Raw genomic sequence first — 21,151 nt, 5'->3', positions numbered from 1 at the left:
ACTAGTCTTAGTCGGACTAACATACCTCAATAATTAAATTCAAAGTAGCTTAAATGGACTGGAGTTGGACAACACTATGGCGAGAGCGAAAGCTGGATAAGGAAAGAAAATAAGTTATAATAAAGTGAAAAGACCAAAACACAAGATTTGTGGTTTTCGATTCTTACTTCCTAACTAGTTTTTAATCACCATTTTACTCTACAGTATTTATGTAGTCTTCTGGGTGACTCAGTTTGAATGGAGGGCTATGGAGAAAGGAACTTTTATTATAACTCTCATTTGATTTACAGCGTCATTCGCTTCAGGTCATCTTCAACAGAACATGGAGTCAGTTTTGTACATGATTATGTAAATACTGTGCCGATAACACTGGACACACGTAAGTGGACACCAGTGTAATTGACAGCTGGTATCGTCCAGTATCTGACATGGTGGCGGTCAAATCACAAATCTCCAGACTTCACAGACTTCACGGGAATATTACGCCCATTTCTCATATACGGTGTCTGTTTAGAGCAATTCACTTTTGGTCGTGTCTCTCGGGATGCTTGTTAAAACCAGGTGGGAACAAGATCTCAGGCCAAACCCTCAGGGGCGACTTCAGCATGAGAGGCCATGACCACAGCTTTCCCCCGGCCCCTGACCTCACCACTGAAGCGACTGTAAAGAGAGCCAGAGCACCAACATCAGCACCACCTCCACTCACAGCACATCAATCCCCCTGTGGTTGTTAAGGCAGTTAGCGGCACAGCTGCTGGACACGGTCACCAGCAAACAATCTATTGTGTGATTGTGTGAGCACCCGGGAGACAGAGAGACAGAGAGAGAGAGAGAAAGAAAGGGAGCGAGAGATCATTAAATATGATCTGGGGTTAAGTGAGAGCCACATTTGCACTGTGTTTAAATCACACACAACGAGTTGCAGTCGACACAACAGCAGTGTGGATGCACATTCCACTGATTGACGTGTGATTTGAAGCGGTGTGCGTGTGCGTCTGAGAGAGAGAGAGAGAGTGTGTGTTTGCACAGTGCACATATGTTGGGGGTTGGCTGATATTAAAGCAACTTATCTTACTCTTCCCTCTGGCTGCAGAGAGGAGAAGGGAGGGGACTAAAAAAAAAGGGTGGGGTTGAGGAGGGAGCGATCATTCGCCGCTGGATTTTTTTTTTCTCCCCTGCAATTTGCAGTCAATCACACCCGTCCTCATAATTCAATACAGCGAAACAAGGAAGTTGCCGCGGAATTCTAATTTAATTTATGATTTGATTTACGATCATTTATTCAAACAAATCATAAAGAAGCTGCAGTCACGTTGGAGGAGAAGGTGGCAGTGAGGGAAGGAGCGCTCTGCAGTACGTCAGCGGACTTGTGTGCAGATGCAGAGTGGGGAAAGGTCTGCATGCAGGGAGAGCACAGGCCATCGGTCATCACCATCACTGTCCATGAAGCATTATTCATCGTGGTGCTGAGCCCTCTCACTCGCACAACTATCTCTGCTAACACAGCAGTGAACTCCTAAATCGCTGCAGACTAGGATTTGAATATTTCACCACAATAATTGGAGCTTTAACCTAATCTAGGGGCGCAGGAGCCTCTCTTCTGTTTCCAATGAGGAGGACTCAAAAGGCGCATCAGGATCCAATCACTAATAATGAGGAATTTCTCACAGTCTGCGAGCAAGCATAATTACCACTGATCCAGATTAAGGCTTTATCTGGGGTCCTACTGCCGCTGCAACAAACAGCAAACACTGGCTTATATCACAGCCAGGGAGCAATATTTTTGCTATCATGTCTTATTCTTTTCAGCGATGGATTTTGCTTCAGTGCCGAGTGATTATTTTGTAAAATGCAGGAAGTGTCTTATGGGAGATTGAATGGGATGAGGGTGGAGAAGAGAAGGAGTTACAGCGATTAGTGGCTTTGCGTTTGGAGTGAAAGTGAGAAAAATCGAGTGTGTGTATTATAATGTGTCAGCTGAGGCACCGACAGTGTAAAGCTGCGCTAACACCATTTACTCAATTTAAGTGCATCTCCACTGCAAAGTTATCATCCCGCCGACAAGAGACGCATTACTGCACACTACAGCTGCTCGCTCGGTTTGTTTATCTTTGCATAAATGGTATTTTAAATGATTGACAGGTGTCGTGAGATTTCCGCCCAAGCATTAAGCGTTCGCTCCTCCTTCTCCTCCTCTAATTATCCTCACAATAGAGGTGTCTGTGGCGCTGCTGTGTCAATCACAGCTCCCTCCTGCTGACTGTGATCTATATGTAAGTGAAACTAAAAACACTCACATTAAACACCGTCAGCTTCCTGAACAACGACGCCACGTCTGCTGTCAGTCAAAGTGCTGGTGATGCAGAGCTGTCAGACGTCCTGCGGCTTCAAGTGTTTGGAGGTTTTCTTTCCACCCTATGACCTCTGACCTTTGTGCTAGTACAGATACCCCATTTTTTTTACAAGTTTGTGTGGGTCTGTCTGTTAGCCTAGCCTTTAGCAAAGAATGTTTAAAGCAGGGGTCTCAAACTCAAATGACCTGTGGGCCACTGAGTGTCTCGTCTGTTCAGTCGGGGGCCAGTGAAATAAAAAATATATATATAGATATGAGCTCAAAATGATATATAAATATGCCTTATTGATTCCTTTTTTATATGTACTCCATTGCCTTGTGTGAGCTTTTCTGTCTTTTATCCATTATTCCGTACAGCACTTTGGTCCAAGTGCTTTACAAATAAAGTTAGATTGGATCATTTCAAAATAAAAGTGCTTGTTTTAATATGCAACAATATTCACAATAAAAAAACAACATATTTATGATGCAAATTTAATCTATTAATTTAAAAAAAACCATACAGAAATGACTCGTTACAACTTGAAATTGATTGGAGGGCCACATGTGGCCCCCGGGCCGCAACTTTAAAGCCAACCTCCTGAAGAAGAAAACAACAACATAATGGAGCTCAGTAACAATTTTACAGTCGTTACTATTTTGTATGTTTCACTTCAGTCCCTCTTTCAGTCAATCTGCAATTCATCTGATATGTTGAAATTATTGGGAGCTGTTCCAAGGTGTAAAAAGAAAGGTTGAATCCCCGTCTCTCCCTTTTATGTGAAGCAGTTAATGTGCTCGACTAATGACCTGGTAACAAACACAGTCAAACTGGTCAAACAGCAGTTTAATCCCGAGCTGCTGAACTTCTGCTGTGTTAAGCAGGAACAAAGCAAACGCAAACCCTGACGAGCTTTCTCTCCTCCCAGCTTTGCTCCGTCACATGTCACTGCCTGAATGTGTCACTTGACTTACAAACGCAGATAATGATGCAATGTGATTTATCTCTATTTATTCTACTTTTCAGACATGTCAGACGAGGCTGGAGTCAACGTCGGCATGGGGCACCGTCTGAATCCCTGAAGACAGTTTGATGTTGGAAGCTTTCATTTTTTTTCAACCTCTCTCTCTTGCAACATAAGAAAAGTGGGATAAAGAAATCCTGCTTCCATGTCAGATTTGTCTACAGAGGAAACCTGTGGGCGATGATGTGTTAGTTGCACAGTGTTTTTACATCAACAACCTTCTCTGTCTTTCTATCACACTTAATGTCAAACCAAACCAGCAGAAGAAGAAGAAGATGAAGAAGAAGATGAAGAAAAAGTGCTGGAGAGGATTTGCATTTAAAGTACATTATGAGACTCATTCTCAGTCTCATAGGCTAATTTGCAAGATCAAAGATGCAAACCAGTCTGACACAGACTCTGTTATGTCTATGACTCAGAAACATGATTGATCCAGTGTATGGATGTTTTCCAGGCTCGGCCGGACAGTAAACTCACCGTGGTATATTTGCCAAGCTGGCAGAGGGAGGGGAAGGTTTCTTGATGGGCCTTGCGGATCTTTTCGATGATGGTTTCCAGCTCAGCTGTCAGCTCGTAGCTCTCTGCCAGTTCCAGCTTTGGGCTCTCTTTCTTCTTCTTATTCCGGTCATTCCGAACAGCTGCAGGAGAACAAAGGATTGGGATTAGGCATCAACAAATGGATGACTTTGTCATTTTTAGCAAATGTGGGTTTTGGTGGATTGAATTCAAACAAAAGATAAATGAAAGAGGAACAGAACATTTTTTATAGTGACTTTTTGAAGAGATAAGATGTTGAGTTATACAAGCGAGTCATTGTTAAAGACAGAAAACTTACAGACTGTTCTGCTCTTTGCCAGTTTGGTCCCACTAGCTTAATCCTAAATATACCCTAATCCAACTGGTCATAAATCAGTTTAATCCCGGGTTTAAACAGGTTTTTCACCATTGAAAATGCATTTAATCAATATTCACATTTGAGTTTTATTGGCTCTGGCTCCTGAACTGCCAGGTGAACACACACAAACTCCCTCTTTATCTTTATCAATGTGAAATTCCTGTGTTATTTTGGTCACAATGCTAATCACTTAGTTTGTGATTAGTAATTTTGCATGTTGCATGAATATCCCTCACCTCACCCTTCCTTTCCAAGTGTGTTGGAGAAGCTATGTAGCCTTCAGTTTGTTAAGTTTGTCCATTGTGGGCTACTGTAAAAACATGGTGGTCAAAAATGGCCGCCTCTGGAGAGCTGATCCTGATCTGAATATAAAAGGCACATTCTGAAGGTAATGAAAAACATAAATCCATACAAACATGCAGTTGCATGCTTAAAACTTATCTACATTTCTTATGCATTTAAAAAAATGTTGTCATGAAAAAAGGTTGTTTGTGGTTTGAGTCCAAGATAGTGAACCAGGCCATGCAGGCGAAAGGACACTAGGCACTAGACACGCTTGCATTTAACAACAGTCTCTGTCGTAATTCACTTCAAGAAATCCCAGAAGAAACAGGTGCGCAAACCTCTGCAAGAGAATCCCACAGTACAAAACAAAGCCCAGGCTGCTGCTGCTGCTGCTGCTGTGTGCACAGAGTCTCCTGAGAGACTCAAGTCCATGGAGTCCTTCGCTTCATGAGCTGCAGAGCGTTTGATGTCTGCTGCAGCAGGAGATTCAAACACACCTCGCAGGTTTATTACTTAACACACAGCATGACCGTGCCGACATCACACGTCTCTGATAGAGCTGCACACGCAGCTTTAAAACGAAAGAGCGGCGCTGAGACACCCGAGAGACGAGCGAGACCTCAGCAGTCACATCCTCTGCCCTAGTTTACAATAAAACCCACTTCTATTCACACATTAAACCAGGGTTGGGAAACCTTTAAAGCCGCTCTACAAATAGAGAAATGATGATGTATTTAGGATTTTTATTTTCTTTACAAACGGTGGCCTACTTAACAACGGAGAACAACGGTGAGGCTTCGAGTGTGAACAGCAGTTTTAGGTAACGTGTCATCGCTGTGAACAAACACTTGCACAAGGATCCAGTGAATTCATGTGTGAAATATTCAAAGGGCAGAGGAAACTAAATGTGAGCAGGGATGTTTGTTAGCACTGTACGATCTGAATAAGATGAAAATAAAAAGAGAGATTCTTGAGATGGTTTTCTAGAGCAGTGGTTCCCAAAGACTGGGTTAGGACTCACACATGGTTCATGGGAGATTTTTTTTTAGTTTTGTAATCTCTTGGTAACTTGGTTACTCTGCCTCTGTCTGGTCTTTGTGAACAGGAACAATGCTATGTTATTTCTTTGCCGCTGAAAACAGGCTCTCAAAGGCAAAAAGGGAGCATTTGTGTGTATACAGCAGCAGAGCAGCATCAGGTGGAGACAAGAAGCATCTGTTCCATCAAAGTGCTAAAAATCCCCGGTTTTGTGAGCAGTACAATTCACGTCTGGAACTTGTGACTTCTTTGTGTTTTCAGTCAAACTCCAACCTGTGTACGGTCGTCTCACTTTACTCATTTGTTTGTTTTACTGCGGGAATGTCCCCGGGTGACACGAGTCGTGTGGAGCTGATAGACTTAATCAACATTGTAAGGACTTATTTGACGATGGTATTTAAAAGATAGTTGTTAATATTCAAAATGCATGCCTGGATCGGCCCCCATTGTCCTTTTTACTCCCTCTGGTTATAAAGTTAACCAAGCTTCTACTGATTCCTCCACTCAGAGCAATTAGAAAATGTACTGACATTATTCACTTGATACATTTTGACCTACATCTATGACCTATATGTCCACTCTGGAGTTGGCTCTGTACTGTACTGTACTGTACTGTACTGTACTGTATGTAATAATTTCCACTACATCAACTGTGATTATAAAGAGAGTAACTCAAGCTCTGACAACGACAGAGTTCATTAGCTCACAGATTAAAATGGGATGATAACAATGATAGATCATATCAGTGCTTGTCTGGCAGTAGAATCCCCCATCATCCATTTTCCGGACAGAGACTTTTTTAATTAGCCATAATAGTGCAGTGAAGCCATACGTCTCCATGATATCAACAGTTTTATTCATAGTATTAAGGCAAAATGTTACCCCCAATCCTCTTATAGAATAGTGGATTCTATACTATTCAGATTACTGTGTAGGCCATTCATGATTTCCCCTTCTAACCTGCTGTTAATGACAGACTGTCTGAGTCACTGGAGAGTGATCATTCACAGTGGATTTACATCATTACTGTATGTACTGTACAGTCTTTGACTATTCTTTTAATTTGTACTATATCGTTTTTTATGGTCACAGTTTATCTCGTAGCGGCTCAGTCTTTGAAATGAAAAAAGAATGAACCAGAGCTGCACTGACTCTGCACGGTCACTGCTACCTACTCTATCCAAACAAAGTGGACAGAAAACCTGGATGCATTTTCTGCATCATGCCCAGCAATGATAATCCACAGAGAAGTAAAATGAAACTGATGCTGAGAGACGGGATTCTAACCTTCTCTTACATCACAGTGTCGAGGGTCAGTGTGGGGACAGTGGACACGATCTGACAGAGAGAGGACACAGAGCCGTGTTGTGTAAGTGCTGATCCAAATTAAATAATGTTGTAATGATATGTAAATATACATAAAATCATTTTCTTTTTAGCATATACATTATAAACCCCATGTGTTAAGTTTGATTATCTGTGATAGTAATTATGAAATCACGTGGTTAATTTTTTTTTACACTTGACTGAATCAAATCTGCTCCAATAATGTCATTGACTTAATTGCTGTAAACTAGAATAATAATTACAATAAATACATCATGTGCACATACAGTGTATGAATGTGACATTAGTCACATGTGGTTGTTATTGCACATAAAGTATGTGATGTTCCATTGTGAAAGAATGACAGGCCTGATATTATATTGTACTGAACATGATTCAAATGTGAGTTTGTTGACGACTACACATGAGAAAAAGATAAACATTAAATACATTCAGTGTCATTTCAACTCCTACATACGGTTTGGGCCAATTCTGTGGTAGAAATACTCTAAATTGTGGGCATATCGCCACCTCAAGAAAGTGAATTTGAGGAGGATTTCAACAAATGTGATAAAAAGTGTTTTTGAAACAAATCACTGACTAAAGCTGAAATGGTACACCCTGATTATGGTCTGCAAAACAAAATGTAATATTCCATAATAGTCATGCATCCATAAAAAACAGTTGCCTAACCGTGGACCACATCACCAGCTTCCTGCCAAAAACGTCTTCATTTCAGAAAAGGCAAAGTATGAACCACAACAACATTAAGCTTCAGAGAGTATGTGTGTGCCACCCCCCCATGGTACAGATTAATGGTATAGAAAGGGGGGGTGGTCCACAATCTGTTCATGTGTATGTATGTGTGTGTGTGTGTGTGTGCGGGTGTGTCTGTGATTTGTCACAGTGCAGTGACACTGTTTGTGTCTGATGAGGGGGTTGTGGTCCTCGCACACGACAACAAGCCACGAGATGTGATTTAAGAAGACAGCGGTGAGGCAAGTGCACACATCCCCTCACACAGACACGCACACACACTCACAGACACATGCATGCACACACACACACACACGCACAGACACATGCATGCACACACACACACACACACTCACAGACACACGCATGCACACGCACACACACACACACATGCATGCACGCACCCACACAAACAAACAAGAATAACACTGTGACTGTGAGAAGATTCATCAAAAAAGGAAGCATTCAGATTAAAAGCCATTCAAATATATGGCTTTTTTAAAATAACCACATAAAGGGAACCCATGCAGAGCCGGGCCTTTCATTATTAATCAGTTCCTGTGATCGCTGCTTCTGTTGTAAAATATCTCCATTTTAATATTTACATGCTTAACGGGGATCCATTTGGATTCTTAAGTGCTGTTTTTATAGAAGCTTTTACATCACACACTCTAACCTTCAGACACGGGTGTTTCAAGAGACTTAGGCCTATGGATCTTTGGCAAAAGCAGCTTGGGTGGGATTGTGGTTATGTCATTGCAGTTTCCTGTGCATGGGCTACATAATAAAATACACCTGCCGTCCTGAAAGTGTTGTTGATGTTTTCAAACTGCTGCTGCTAAATGTGTGCAGCTAAAGTTTAAGCAAAAAGCATTGTAATCAATGAAATGAACAGCTCTGTCAACACTTTAGTTTCCGTCTGACCTCATAACAGAAACCTCCTAGTCGTACTTTCAGAAACTAAACTGCAGGCCAGAGAATCGTCTCCACTGACATGTGGACATGGAGACAGTTTACTGCTGATGCTGCGATGACGTGCAGATTGTTTTTGTTGGAAAATGCAGTTTTAACTCATTCAAATGTGGTTAATGGCTCATTTTTATGCTTTGATAGATTCAGAGCTGTGTGTGTGTGTGTGTGTGTGTGTTTTTTTTTACTGCCTCACAGCAAGTACTGTGAATCTCAAGTGTTGTGGTCAAGTGCCCACAACTATGGGATGGAGTGGGAATAAAACACGTTGGTAAATACACAGTTGACAGCGATCCCTACTGTCACACTCCAAGACAATCATCTCCCCCTCCCTTAGATAAAGAGCAATGTCCTGCCATCTTTTGTCTGCTTGATTTCTTTTTAACAGCTGTTTCTCCCCCCCTGCTGCAGCCTGGCATTTCTCTCTCTCTCTCTCTCTGTCTGTCTGCTCTGCCACTTCAGCTGGATGCTGTGTGGTTCAGGGGCAGTGAGCATGGATGACGGCCGTTGTTGAGGAGCCATCTGCGCGCTGCCAAGCTCTGCACAGTGTCTCTGCAAGCAAACAGATGCAGCGGTAAACAAACACCATCTATCTAGAGTCCACACGGTCCAGCCCGGGCCACTTGCCACAGCACTTAACATGGCAGCTCCCTAACACTAACCAGGTGGCTGTCGAGGAGCGATGATTAGTCTTCGCCGCCGCCAGAGCTCTGAGTCTAAGCGAATGTGTTTAATTGTGCAGGGGGACAGAAAAGAGAAGGGGCTGTCAGTTGGGAAACCTGCAACGTGAAAATATGACCCTGAATCGGGAGGGAGATGAAGGTGATGAAGGTCTCACTGCTCTCACGGTTAGAGAATATACAGATTCGATTTATTCCCGACCAAGACTAGTACTTTACTGGACGGCAGTCCCTCTAATAACTAAGATATTAGAGAGTCCAGGGTGGCACAGCAATCAAAATCACAATACTATCATGAGCAATATTTATTTATTTATTTATTTATTTATTTATTTATTTATGTCATGAAAAAGCAAAAATCTTTGGTTGTACCAATTATAATCATATCACAATTTTTTAACCATCATGTGCCGCTCTAATACAGTTTTCAGGATCACATGATGTCTTTTATGTTTCTGCAAATGTGAGTGAACCCGTATTTCTGGACAAAAAGGGTCATAGGTCACCAGCTTATCACAGAAGCAACACTCTAAGAGAAAGCGTGCATCAGTGCATCACTGTTCTGTTCTAACTGATTCATGAATTTTCAAAATAGCCGCGATGGCAACTGACTATAAGGCAATGATATGTGGCTGAGTATCATCACTGATGTTATTCAGATTACATTCATGCCAATTAAATAGATAACGTTTGTTGCTTGAGTGCAATAATACAAATAGATGAGATTTGTCTACGATAGTAAGAAAGAAAAGTAAGGAAAAACCAATTAGACCTTAAAGATTGACACACATTTCCTGTTTTATTTTGTAACTGCCTTCCTGACTTCCTGCCGCAGTGTGATTCATTCCTCTGTGATTAGTTGCTCCGCCCTAATGTGTTGCACCTGTGTGCTTTCCTGTCCTCTGCAGCTTTGACTGTGACCTCCTGTTGCTGTTTGCTCGTGTCTCCAGTGGTTTTCTTCTCAGAGTTTGGATTGTCGGCAAAAGTTTCATCTCCACGTAAGTCTAAGCAAAGTTTCTTGAATCATCCCTAATATTTGAAAAGGGTTTTTTTTTTGCTTGGGGAAAGAGTTGCCACCTCTTTTTGCCGTGACTGAAACATTTTGATAATAAGCCTTTGATAATAAACACAACATCTACTTAATGCCAGAGCATTTGCACTTTGCAGGAGTTCCAGTTTAGTTGCCTTCTCTCTTTCATACAGGTTATGTTGTTGTAAGGTCAGGGAGATGAATGTGCCGACACTCATCAGGATGTAAGGTCTCCATCGTAATCATGTCCTCTCTCTCTAACTATCCATCTTTGCTCCCTTTCTCAAACAAGCAAGTCTAAGTTGATACAGAATCATTTCTCTCAGCAGCTGCAGCTTCATTCATTCATTCATTCATTTATTTTACTTCCTGACTGAGCAATCGATCCACAGACTTTTCCCAAAAGTCACGTTGTATCCCAGGTATGTTCAGTTACCACTCAACAATAACAATAACAATGTGCTCAGCGGACACGTCACTTACAATATTCACTAAAATATAACACGACTCCTTGAACTCTCATCAGCAGATCAAACTGAAAGAAAAATGTATGTACATACATGTGTATATATGTATATTATGCTCATGTGGATAAAAGGTGATCTCGGGTAACAATACAATACGATAGCTTAAATAAAGAAACAGCTCTGTTTGCTAAAAGACGTGTGACGACGTTATAGCGCCTAAGTCAACGTGGACCATTTGAAATGTAACAGTCGGAGCAGGAGGCTAATGATGTCACCGTGTCACCTCCGTCCCTGAACAGAAGATGGTCTTCTTTCTCATCACAGACTCTGCGGGGGGGTTTAGCCTCAGGATAGGGAGACATCATCTTCTCCATGTCTCCTCTGCCGAGGTGTGAAACGGCATAAGAAACAGGAGCGTGGAGCTAATGGAGCGCGAACCGGACCTGAGCTATAAATGCTGATGCAATCAAAGGACGCCAATAACCTGTGAAATGCAAACTCCTCCTATTGATGACAATGGAGTGGAGGGGACACGAGGCCTCGACGGCAGCCGGAGTCTCCTAAAAACAATGGCGCTCGTTTGTGAAAAGGACGCGCGAGAGGAAACTGTGCGTTCAGTCATTTCCACGCAAAAATTGGCACTTATCAATATGAATGTGAGCGGAGGCAAGTCTCACATCATGAACTCGTGTTTTAGAGCCAGTGTGGAGTTGCAGTGCAGTATAGTTTATTCTGACGTATCATATTCCACCTTATTTTGCCGCTTAAGAATGTGAATGGCCATCCACTTTTCCCCTACACGTTAATCTTATATCAATCATACACATCTAAATTATATGGGAATGAATTATTGCATAAAAGAAAGCATGTTAAACGTGCGGTTAATACTGTTATAAGTATAATATCACAAAACAGGTTTTCATTTGTACAAACTGATGGTTTTAGTCCGTTGCTCCTCCCACCACCACCAGGAGTGGTTAGTGGTTAGTGCGGGGTTTCTGCTCACGCCCCCCAATCGCTGATCATTTGTAAATATCAAACATGTTTAATACTTACAATTTAAAAGTCTGATATGTCCAGTGACGTTAAAATCGCGTCTGTTAATCCCCGATAGGCCAGATAATCTGTTCAAATCATCCTAAAATCAGTAGAGACCAACGATTGTCGGAAGGACCAGATTGGGACTGAAATCTGGCCAATTATCCTCGAGTGTATAGTGTAAAGCGGGGCTTTAGTTTTTAGTTTTTAGTTTTTTGCCATTGACTCATTCCCACCCAGCACAGTCGTCTATAGAGCTTTAGCGTCTTGCCCAGGGACACATCAGCATATAGAGTAGCTGGGAATCAAACCCTCAACCTTCCAGTTGAAAGACGACTCACTCTACCACTCAACCACTGTCGCCCCGTCGTGTAAATGCTGCATCTTGTCTTCATGTTTGTCAGTTTGGATTGTGGTGGCGAGTCGAGACTCTGACTGAATGTTTGATTTCGGTTCTTTGATCGTTGTCAGCAGAACTATGTAAAAACTATGGTTCCAATGCAGCATTTTTGTACATTTCTTTCAACCCGAGTCAGTTATTTGGGTGACTTTGGCAGGTGTGTGCACTAACTATTCTGAATGTACTAGTATTATGCAAATAATATAAAATTTAAAGGATAAGCAAGGAGGCATTAATATTCTCCAGTGGCTCAGGAGCGGAGAGTGGCAAAGCTAAATTACTGATGACTGAGTGTGAATGTGACTCATAGTCTAAAGAGCTATTTACACTTTTTTGTTAATGAGGTCAGCAGCAGCAGCAGCACAACAGTGTAATCTGTGTCTGAAACTCACACTCTTTGGACATTCCCACGCTGAAGCACTTCTGCAGGCGACAGTACTGACAGCGGTTCCTTGTCACCTTGTTGATAATGCAGTTCTTCTCCCGGTGACACGTGTACACCATGTTCTTCTGGATGCTTCTGCGGAAAAAACCCTGAGGAGACAGAGGACAGGAGGTGTTCACGAAAACAACTCTCTCATGACGTTAACTTCATTTTTGTTTTCTTTTTTTTCTCCTAAACGTCAGCCGCCGCCCATTCCCTCCCACAGCATTGAAGTGTCAGTCTGATGAGAGACTTTATGAGTATTTGCCATTAAGGCAGAGCGAGGAAAGAGGCACGGTGTCCCTGCTGGGAGCTGAGTGGAGCTTCAAATGCTGGATTTCAGCTCAGAAACGGAGCTGGAACAGAGAGTGAAGCAGCTCAGGGTTTTAAAGAGTGAGGCTGTGGAAGAAGAACTGAGCAGTTTGCTGCAGCCGTGCATTTTAACACCACATCTGAACCTGGCAAGGTGACATTGAACTTCTGTGGAAGACCAAAGCCTCTTCTCTTTCAGAAGAACTCTTTCATTTTAATTCAGCGCTACAACAGCAGAATAATTGATCATTATGGGTCTAATTCAATAGTGACACAGCTGAGTGGTTAAAAACAATGGAGGAGTTATGATTACAGCCTGAGGAAGTGAAGTCTTGAGACTTTTGCCACAAACGTTGCATGTGAATTATGTTTTATACATGTTTTATTGGGTAACTATAAATGCTGCGATATATTACATTTGATTATAGATTCTGCGCAGATCTCAATATTATTCTATTTGTCCACATTGAACAGGAAATGCAAATGTATACACACATATCTTTTCTTACATTTTTCATACAATTGTGACATCTAACCAATCAGCACATGTGCTGTTAACTATGTGACATTAAAAACAATTGGGACAAACAACTTCAGACTGTGTAATAGAAGTGGTTCAATGATAAAGTTTACTCTCTTCTTTCTTTTTTGAGAGAAAGTTATTGGTTTTTATTGAATATTAATTAAATAGCTCACCTTATGCAGAGTAGTGGCATTACTTATTTTCATAAATTCATGGTATTCTGTTGCTCAGGGATTTTATTACTAAGAAATATTAAGTATTTTTATTATTTCAACTCTTTTCTGAAGGACGTATGATGCCAAGGAGAGGTGAACAATATTGAAAAAAATGTAACATTTTTACTGCCGGCTGAAGAAATAATCTAACTTAATACAGAACATTTTATATTATGGATATGTATAACATAGAAGAGCAGTGATGCAGCAATTCTTTTTAGAAAATGGTTTTATTTTAATGCAAAATATAAGAACGATGAACCTCATTAATAGTCATATATTTTTACTGCACATGCACATAAATCCGAGTGTCCAGATTGGTGTGGTGTTGCAAACGTGTGTACAACAGCATATACTACATACAAAGTTAACGTCACAAATTTCCGGCTGCACACAGACGTCCACTTAGGGGTCTGTTCGCACCCTAGTGGTTGGATGTTGACATTTTTCCAAAGCAGACCTGAGACACACACAAGTTTTAAACCTTTACTGTAGAGCAACATAGTTAGTTTACGCCGCCATGTTGGCAGGAAAGTGTCCAGTGCCAGTTTCAAGCCGCCAGAGTTCACTGTGCACTTTAAATCCACAGAGATACGATAATATATGGCAAAACTTGACAGAATGGATAAAACTGACCCTAATAATGTCCACTCTGGGTCCTTTTTGTGAGTGTGGAATCAGTGGGAGCTAACTGCAACAGACCGTTTATTCTGAGCAATTGCATAAATTAAAAAGTGAAAAGCAAACAAGATATTTAAGTGAGTACACATTGTATTCTGTACCTTTTTTTTTACTGCAGTAAAATGTTCTCCCCTTTGCATTCCCCCGACTGTTTTGACATTCCTGGGCCCAACAGTTATTGATTATCTTTTCATCAATACAGCCTGTGAAGAGATGAGTCACCTCCTGCCCAAATGTTGTTGTTTTGATTCCCACTGTTGCATGATGGGTTTGTGTGACATCAGCTACTAGAACCTTGTAATTCTTCCCTGAAGAAAACCTCTTGATCACAATGTCTGCCAACACAAGGCCAACAAATCGCACACATATCTTCAGAATCCTCTCTGTGCTTTCCTCTTGTGTGATGCCACGAATTACCCTTCTATCTAACCATTCGAGCCCTGTTCATCTAAAACCACATTTAGCCACACAATGTGACATTCCGAGTGCTCTGTGCTGCCTGCTTGAAGGGGAGTGATAATGGCAGCAGTGTGGACACTCCTTGAAAGTCTCGAAGCATGGAAATAGATCTCAGCTGCCTCTGTTGCTGAGCAGAGTGACAGGAAAGCAGAGGAGCATCTGTAGGAAGCTGGAGTCTTCACTTTTTTTTTTTAACCTCTTGATATTAATTTTCCATCGCTCTGGGGTCTTTTGCCATGATTGTCCATCATCCAGGCCCCTCTGCACAGGATGGGGGGGTTGGGGGTTTGGGTGCGGGTGTTAAAATTCCATTTACCGTAGCGGCCTGTGACTGATGGGACCTTGCGTTTTCATCAGTGAAGCGGGATGCATGATGGGTAACAGATTAGATCACAGGAGTGAAACGGCTGACTCTGTAGCCCATCTCACCTCGGCCTCGAGCATCTGTCAACCGCCGCGCCGCCCCTTTGGTAGCACAGATACTCGCAGAAAGCAGCCAATCACGCCTCAGCCTTGATGACACATGACCGGCGCGAGGTCACCTCCCCTCAAATGGCATCACTCATTTTCTTAATAGAGGCCTTTATCCCAGCTGACGCGAGCCGAGTGAGTTGGTAGACGTTACCTGTGAGGTCTGATGGATGACCATGACAGCGGCCTGCATCACCATTAGCTGCCATATAACTGTGTTCAGGTTGGGTGCAGAACCCAAGGCTACTCGGGTACTTATGCCATTCAAAGCTGGGAGCATGCAGAACACTTAGCCTTGGAAATCTCTATGTGTGTGAGAGAGAAGCACTGTACACTACGCTTAGGGTTATATGTCATCATTTTAGTGGTGTGCACCTCTGCAGTCTGTTGTTTCCACAGTGTTTGCAGAAGGTTCTAAGGTTAAATACTAAGAAAGTTTCAGATTCTTTGCAACTAGATCAGGGATGTTTAGACACCACCACCGTATACAACACCAAAACATGTCAGCAAGTCAAACCTATGTTTCGGCTGTAGTAATATGGACACAGGTTATGTCTGATATGGACCTTGAACGCTGATCTGGACATAGATCGTTTTCTATGGAAAGGCCTTAGTCAGACACAATGTAGTGGAATAAATGTAGCCCTAACGTGGCGGCTGAGAGTCTTTCTATTCTTAATTTAAGAATAAAAGTCAAGGTGTATAATATTTTTAAAGGTGCACTCCACAGGTTCTACAGACGCTCCATGAATGTTCCATCAGCTACAGCCTGTGTCTCCAGATGTATTTCATTGTGGATTTTTAAGTGTGCGTTTGATCATTGGCACTGCTCGACACTTGCAACCAGAGTTTGCTGATAATTAGAGGAATCCATTCTTACAGCTTTGAGTGCAATGTTTCCTGAGTTACTGGTCGTCATAGAAGCACAAATGGTGTTTCCAAGCCTATGCTTGAACACTTGCTGAGGTATACTTTTCATTACTTCTGAAAAGGATGATTGTGTTGTAGGCTGCGCGAGTCAGTGAGTGTCATCCTGACTGGGCGGAGGGAAGATGTCACAGCATCTTCAGTGGAGCAGAAAGCATATTATAGTAGGTCAAGTGTGGTCAGGAAGCTTGGAGACTGGCCTCTCATAGCACTTCATGATGATAGGTGTGAGTCCTCTGTGGTGCTAATCCTTCAGACCACACACAGACCTCATAGGTTGTTGGCTGGAAGCATGTGGTATTGAAGTCAGATGTTGAGGATGTGTGCAAGACTGCTTTTGAGACTTTGATGGTCAACACTTTCTATTGAAAGACATATTTTTGCTGCTCTGATGCCTGATTGACAGGTTCACTGTTGCTGCTTTATGATTCACCCCCTCTCTCTGGATCTCAGATCCTTCAACTTCCAAACCTCTGCATAGATTGTACATTAAAAACCTTTGGATTTCTGTTCAGCACAAGTTAAAGTTGAATTTTCTCCTTTTGTGGTTACTTGGATTGCGATATGGGAAAAATGTAATGGGAAACGGTTATAAAATAAGAAATGCTTGTGAAATTCCCACAAAGTAGTGACTGTTCCGAGTCCCTTGTAATATTTAGATTACGACCAGGCAATTGAAGTTTGTCGTCTCCAGTTGTGAAACTTTCCAAGTTGGGTGTTTTGGGACGATGAACTGCCTCCAAAACTAGAGGTCTGATTGGACCAGCAGCTTTATGGCCCCAAGAAGCTAAAAGTCAGTCCTCCAGTCCTAGTCTTGGTGTAATTCAAGAAACAGCTTTATGTAACGGTAACTACGTTTACATGTGCAAAGTTTCTTAATTCCAGAAGGATTAGTCAGAATTTATAATTCCATAATTTCACAGGTGCAAAATGATGTTTTTGAGCACCTTCATTTCTACAAACCTGGAAAACACACGGGCGTCTGAGATGACACTTGAAACTAAAACAATGACCACATCCGTTCTTTTGCCTCCTCTTTTTCTGTCTTCTCGTTCTTTCATCAGTATTTACTGTGTATCTTGTGTTTTCTGCCTCTTTCATCCTCGCTGTCACCACAGGACACATGTGCGGTCCAAACACTGTAAACGACATTTGCCAGCACGTGCCCTGCAGGTTTACTCATTTGAAGCTTATAAATGTGCAATCAAAGGACACCCCGGAGCCATGTTGTAGAAAAGCCTTTACCTAGGAACTGTGAAGTGGAGGAAGGAGGGGGTGGCTACTTCTGCTGAGCTAAATAAATTATAAGATCAGAGGTTTCAGCTGCGGGGACAAGGTGAGAATGAATCCCACCTTGTACACAAGGATGCACGGGAGGGCAGAGCTGCTAAACTCACTTCACCTTCTATATACGTAGTATGTGAACCATTTACAAATCCCCAGCTCTGTTGAGTTGTACTATATAATGAAATCATGACACCACTGACGTTTGATATTGTCTTCCAACATAATTTACTTCTATAAAAGAAGGATCACTGGGCTAAACCTAAATGTAACACGTGTACCAACTAAAACTAATTAATACTCAATGGTGTACATACATGGAAACAAGAGAAAGCACCAGCCTTCGCCAAGGTCACTTTCCAATAGTTTCAATACACTCCCCTAACTATTGTGTTAAAGGTCTAGTTTGTATCATTTCAGAGGGTTTATTGAAATAAATCTAATCTATAGTACCTATAAAATTAGTTTGGTTTGCACAAGCCATATACAAAAAGGAGCTTTGATTATGGAATGTGATTTATGAAGGCCATAACCTTGCTATAGAAAGAAACGTGGCTATTTTTCTATAGAATATAAACTGACAGAGAAGAAAGACTACATGGCAGTGAAAGTGAGTCATGGAAGAATGTTCACATCTTTTCTGTTATGTAAATGTCATCCTAAATTCACACTTTGGAGATGGAGAGGAGCGGTAACAAACTTTGTTTGTGTTCATTTTGTCCATATTTGTGCACATCTTCTGAAAACATATGGATACGAACCAAACCAGCAAAACAGTGCAGTATCACCGGAGATCAGTTTATAACTGAGAAATCACAGGAGATAATCGTACAACACTGTGTGAGCTTTTGCTTCTTATGAGATATAAAACAGAACAACCTTCTTCACCATTCAGAAACTCTTGACTCTGTGCTGTGGAGATATTGCTTTACAACCATGTGAAGTTTGCATAGTGTACTCTCTCTGTTTTCACTAATTTTCCTTCCTTCATATATAAAGGCAGTTTAAATGAACGTCAAAACTGTGCTGCACATGGACTCAGTTGTCTTGATCATATTGAGCGGGTGATGTGTTGTCTTTTTGTAGGAATATCTGAGTTTAATTACTGTCTTCTCCAAGTTCTATGCATGTCATTATTTATATGAAACCCTAAAAGAACTCTTGCCTTTGCAGCAAGAAGGCCTTTCTGCATGGAGTTTGCATGTGTGTGTGTGTGTTTTCTCCAGGTTCTCTGGTTTCCTCCAACAGTCCAAAAACATGCTACATGGGGATTAGGTAAATCGGACACTCTCAGTTGAGTGTGAGAGTGGATGGTTGTTTGTCTGTGATGGACTGGCGAACTGTCCAGGGTGTACCCCGACTTTCGCCGGATAAAGTGGTAGAAGAAGAGTGAGCGAGTAAAAGAAACCTTTTTTTTTTTTTTTTGTAAATGACCAACGTGATTTCTACATTAAACTGTAATATTAGATTTTACTGCAGAGCTCCAATCAATGCCTCGTGGAAGGTGACCGTGTTTCTGTTGACAGCTACACGGCTCTTCATACCAGAACTGCTGTAGATAACGGCCATAGTGAGTTGAGTTGTAAGGTTGGTGCATCAGGGGACATGAGCTCAGTCACCTGGGAGATAAGGCCACTTCCCCCGGACTGATAAACTGCACCTTAACCAAGATCATTATCCAACATGTTGTTATCTTAATGGGCCGGGGATAGAGTGTCAGAGCGACAGCTTTACCATCTTAGGCCTTCTCATTTACAGATTAAAAAACGAAAGTGCTTGCTATCAATTATTCAGGTACAAGCCAACCCCTCGTCCACCTGGCCTCCTCCTCCCTCTCTCTCTCTCTCTCTCTCTCTCTCTCTCTCTCTCTCTCTGCCATGCACTGCCTGTCTGGCTCGTTGGACTCGGCCCTTGTTTCGTGTTGCCTGACGATTGGTGAGAGGGGAGAGGCAGAGCGGCGGATTAGCTTTCACTCTTAATCATGTCGACATCTTATCACTGCCGTGGAAAGTGGAGAGGACACTGGAGACCCTGGGGGGGTTCCAGAAAAATGAGAAGAGGTAGAGTGGAAAGTACGGGTGTGTGTGTGGTGGGGAGGAGTGATAATTATCCAGTTTATCCAGTCCAGGCTATTACTTACACCAGCAGTTTACTGAAAAGACATGAGAGTTCAGGGGTAATACATGGTTGTTTGAACAACTATAAGAAGATAAGTAAAAACTCTTAAAGCTGTAGTGCGTAACGTTTAAGTAAAATTGATGACCGTTTCATTAAAGCTATTGCCACGTGAGTTCACAAAGTGCTGATTAATCCAATCAGATCCACATAACTTTCTCTCCGTCTCCCAGTATTGTTGTGTTTTGGTCTCGAGTTATCCAGCGATATTTCCACGCTTCTCACAGGAAGTGATTTGTTTTTACGTCAAGACGGCGGAAGACAGGGCAGCAGGAGAACAGCAACTGGACTTGCTTGACTTGAGTTAAGTTAAGCTGAAGAAACCTCTTGGATGAGAGATGAAACCTCTTTAACTTGACTCAAGCATGTCCAGTTGCCTATAGCTAACTACCATAGAGTTCTTGACAGTGGTTTTGTGACTCTCTCCCAGTGTAGTCTTACTGATACACAGGTATACGCCGTGTACCCACTACAAATGGGCCAGGATTTCCATACAGCCTCTTAAGATGATACGTACCCACATCGTTCTTTAACAGGACTTGCACTCGAGCAATTGTTTTTGTTTTTAATTTTTAATGAAAATGTCGTTAATTTTCATTAGAAAAGTAGTTAAAGTCATCATGTGTGCAGGTGGTGTGGTAACCCATGCTGCTCTCTGTGTGTGTGTAGCTTATTTGTGACTGAGCTGATCATATACTTACTACTACTTACTGCTCTCTCCCCCGCCTTCCACTCCTCTCACCAGACACATAAAACTATATTGTTTATGTGCATGCTCTATTTTTAGAACTCTCATAGTGAAAATAACGATCTTTGGAGGAAAAAAATATGGTGTTGATTATAGCGTCGCCATATTCACAATACATCACCCCTGTAAATCAGGGTCTATCTCATCAGGCTCTTGCCAATGCGCAGCCCTAATTTAAACTAACGGCCAGGACATTTTTAATACTATGTTCCATGAACACTCACTTCCTTCAGTGAACACAGTGACATTTTGGAAAGATAAAATGGGGACAGTGGTGGTGTTGTGGATAAGTCTACTGTATCAACTGAAAATGCAGAACAACGGGACAAGAAAGGAGTCGGAACTGCACAAAGGCCGCCATTGTTACTGTGGCAAATGTGAAACCTCAACAGATAAGGCACAAACAGCCACCACGTGGAAAACTAGACACTGTTCCTTCAGACCCCCACTCTTCTTTTATGCGTCTCCCTCCATCTACCTCCTGATACTCAATCAGTGCTGATCTGTCTATTGGAACTCCTGAAGAGCACAGATGGACCAGCAGATAGTGTTAGACTGAAAGGTAAGATAAGGAGAGGGAGAAAGGAGTTGGCAAAGAAAGGAAAATAAGAGGAGGAGGAAGAAAATGGTGAGAAGAGGCCTGAACAGAGGAGCTGTGTGACTCGCCCAACCAGCTCTGACACAGACACAC

At 42.0% G+C, this 21,151-nt stretch overlaps 1 protein-coding gene across 2 annotated transcripts in view; it reads right to left on the bottom strand.

Moving 5' to 3' along the window:
• Positions 1 to 21,151, bottom strand: part of LOC122786717 (retinoic acid receptor beta-like) — an 85,053-nt gene that overhangs the window by 15,240 nt on the left and 48,662 nt on the right. For both annotated transcript variants that reach the window (XM_044053195.1, XM_044053197.1), the window contains exons 3-4: positions 12,634 to 12,775; positions 3,835 to 3,995 (exon numbers count right to left, since the gene is read on the bottom strand). In XM_044053195.1, the coding sequence (XP_043909130.1) occupies positions 3,835 to 3,995; positions 12,634 to 12,775 (303 nt within the window). The remainder of the gene's footprint in view (positions 1 to 3,834; positions 3,996 to 12,633; positions 12,776 to 21,151) is intronic.

The sequence above is a fragment of the Solea senegalensis genome, linkage group LG20 (genome assembly GCF_019176455.1).
Source record: "Solea senegalensis isolate Sse05_10M linkage group LG20, IFAPA_SoseM_1, whole genome shotgun sequence".
In the NCBI taxonomy this organism is placed as follows: domain Eukaryota; kingdom Metazoa; phylum Chordata; class Actinopteri; order Pleuronectiformes; family Soleidae; genus Solea; species Solea senegalensis.
Note: the sequence above shows the minus strand (reverse complement) of the source record. Positions and strands in the feature narration are given on the sequence as shown.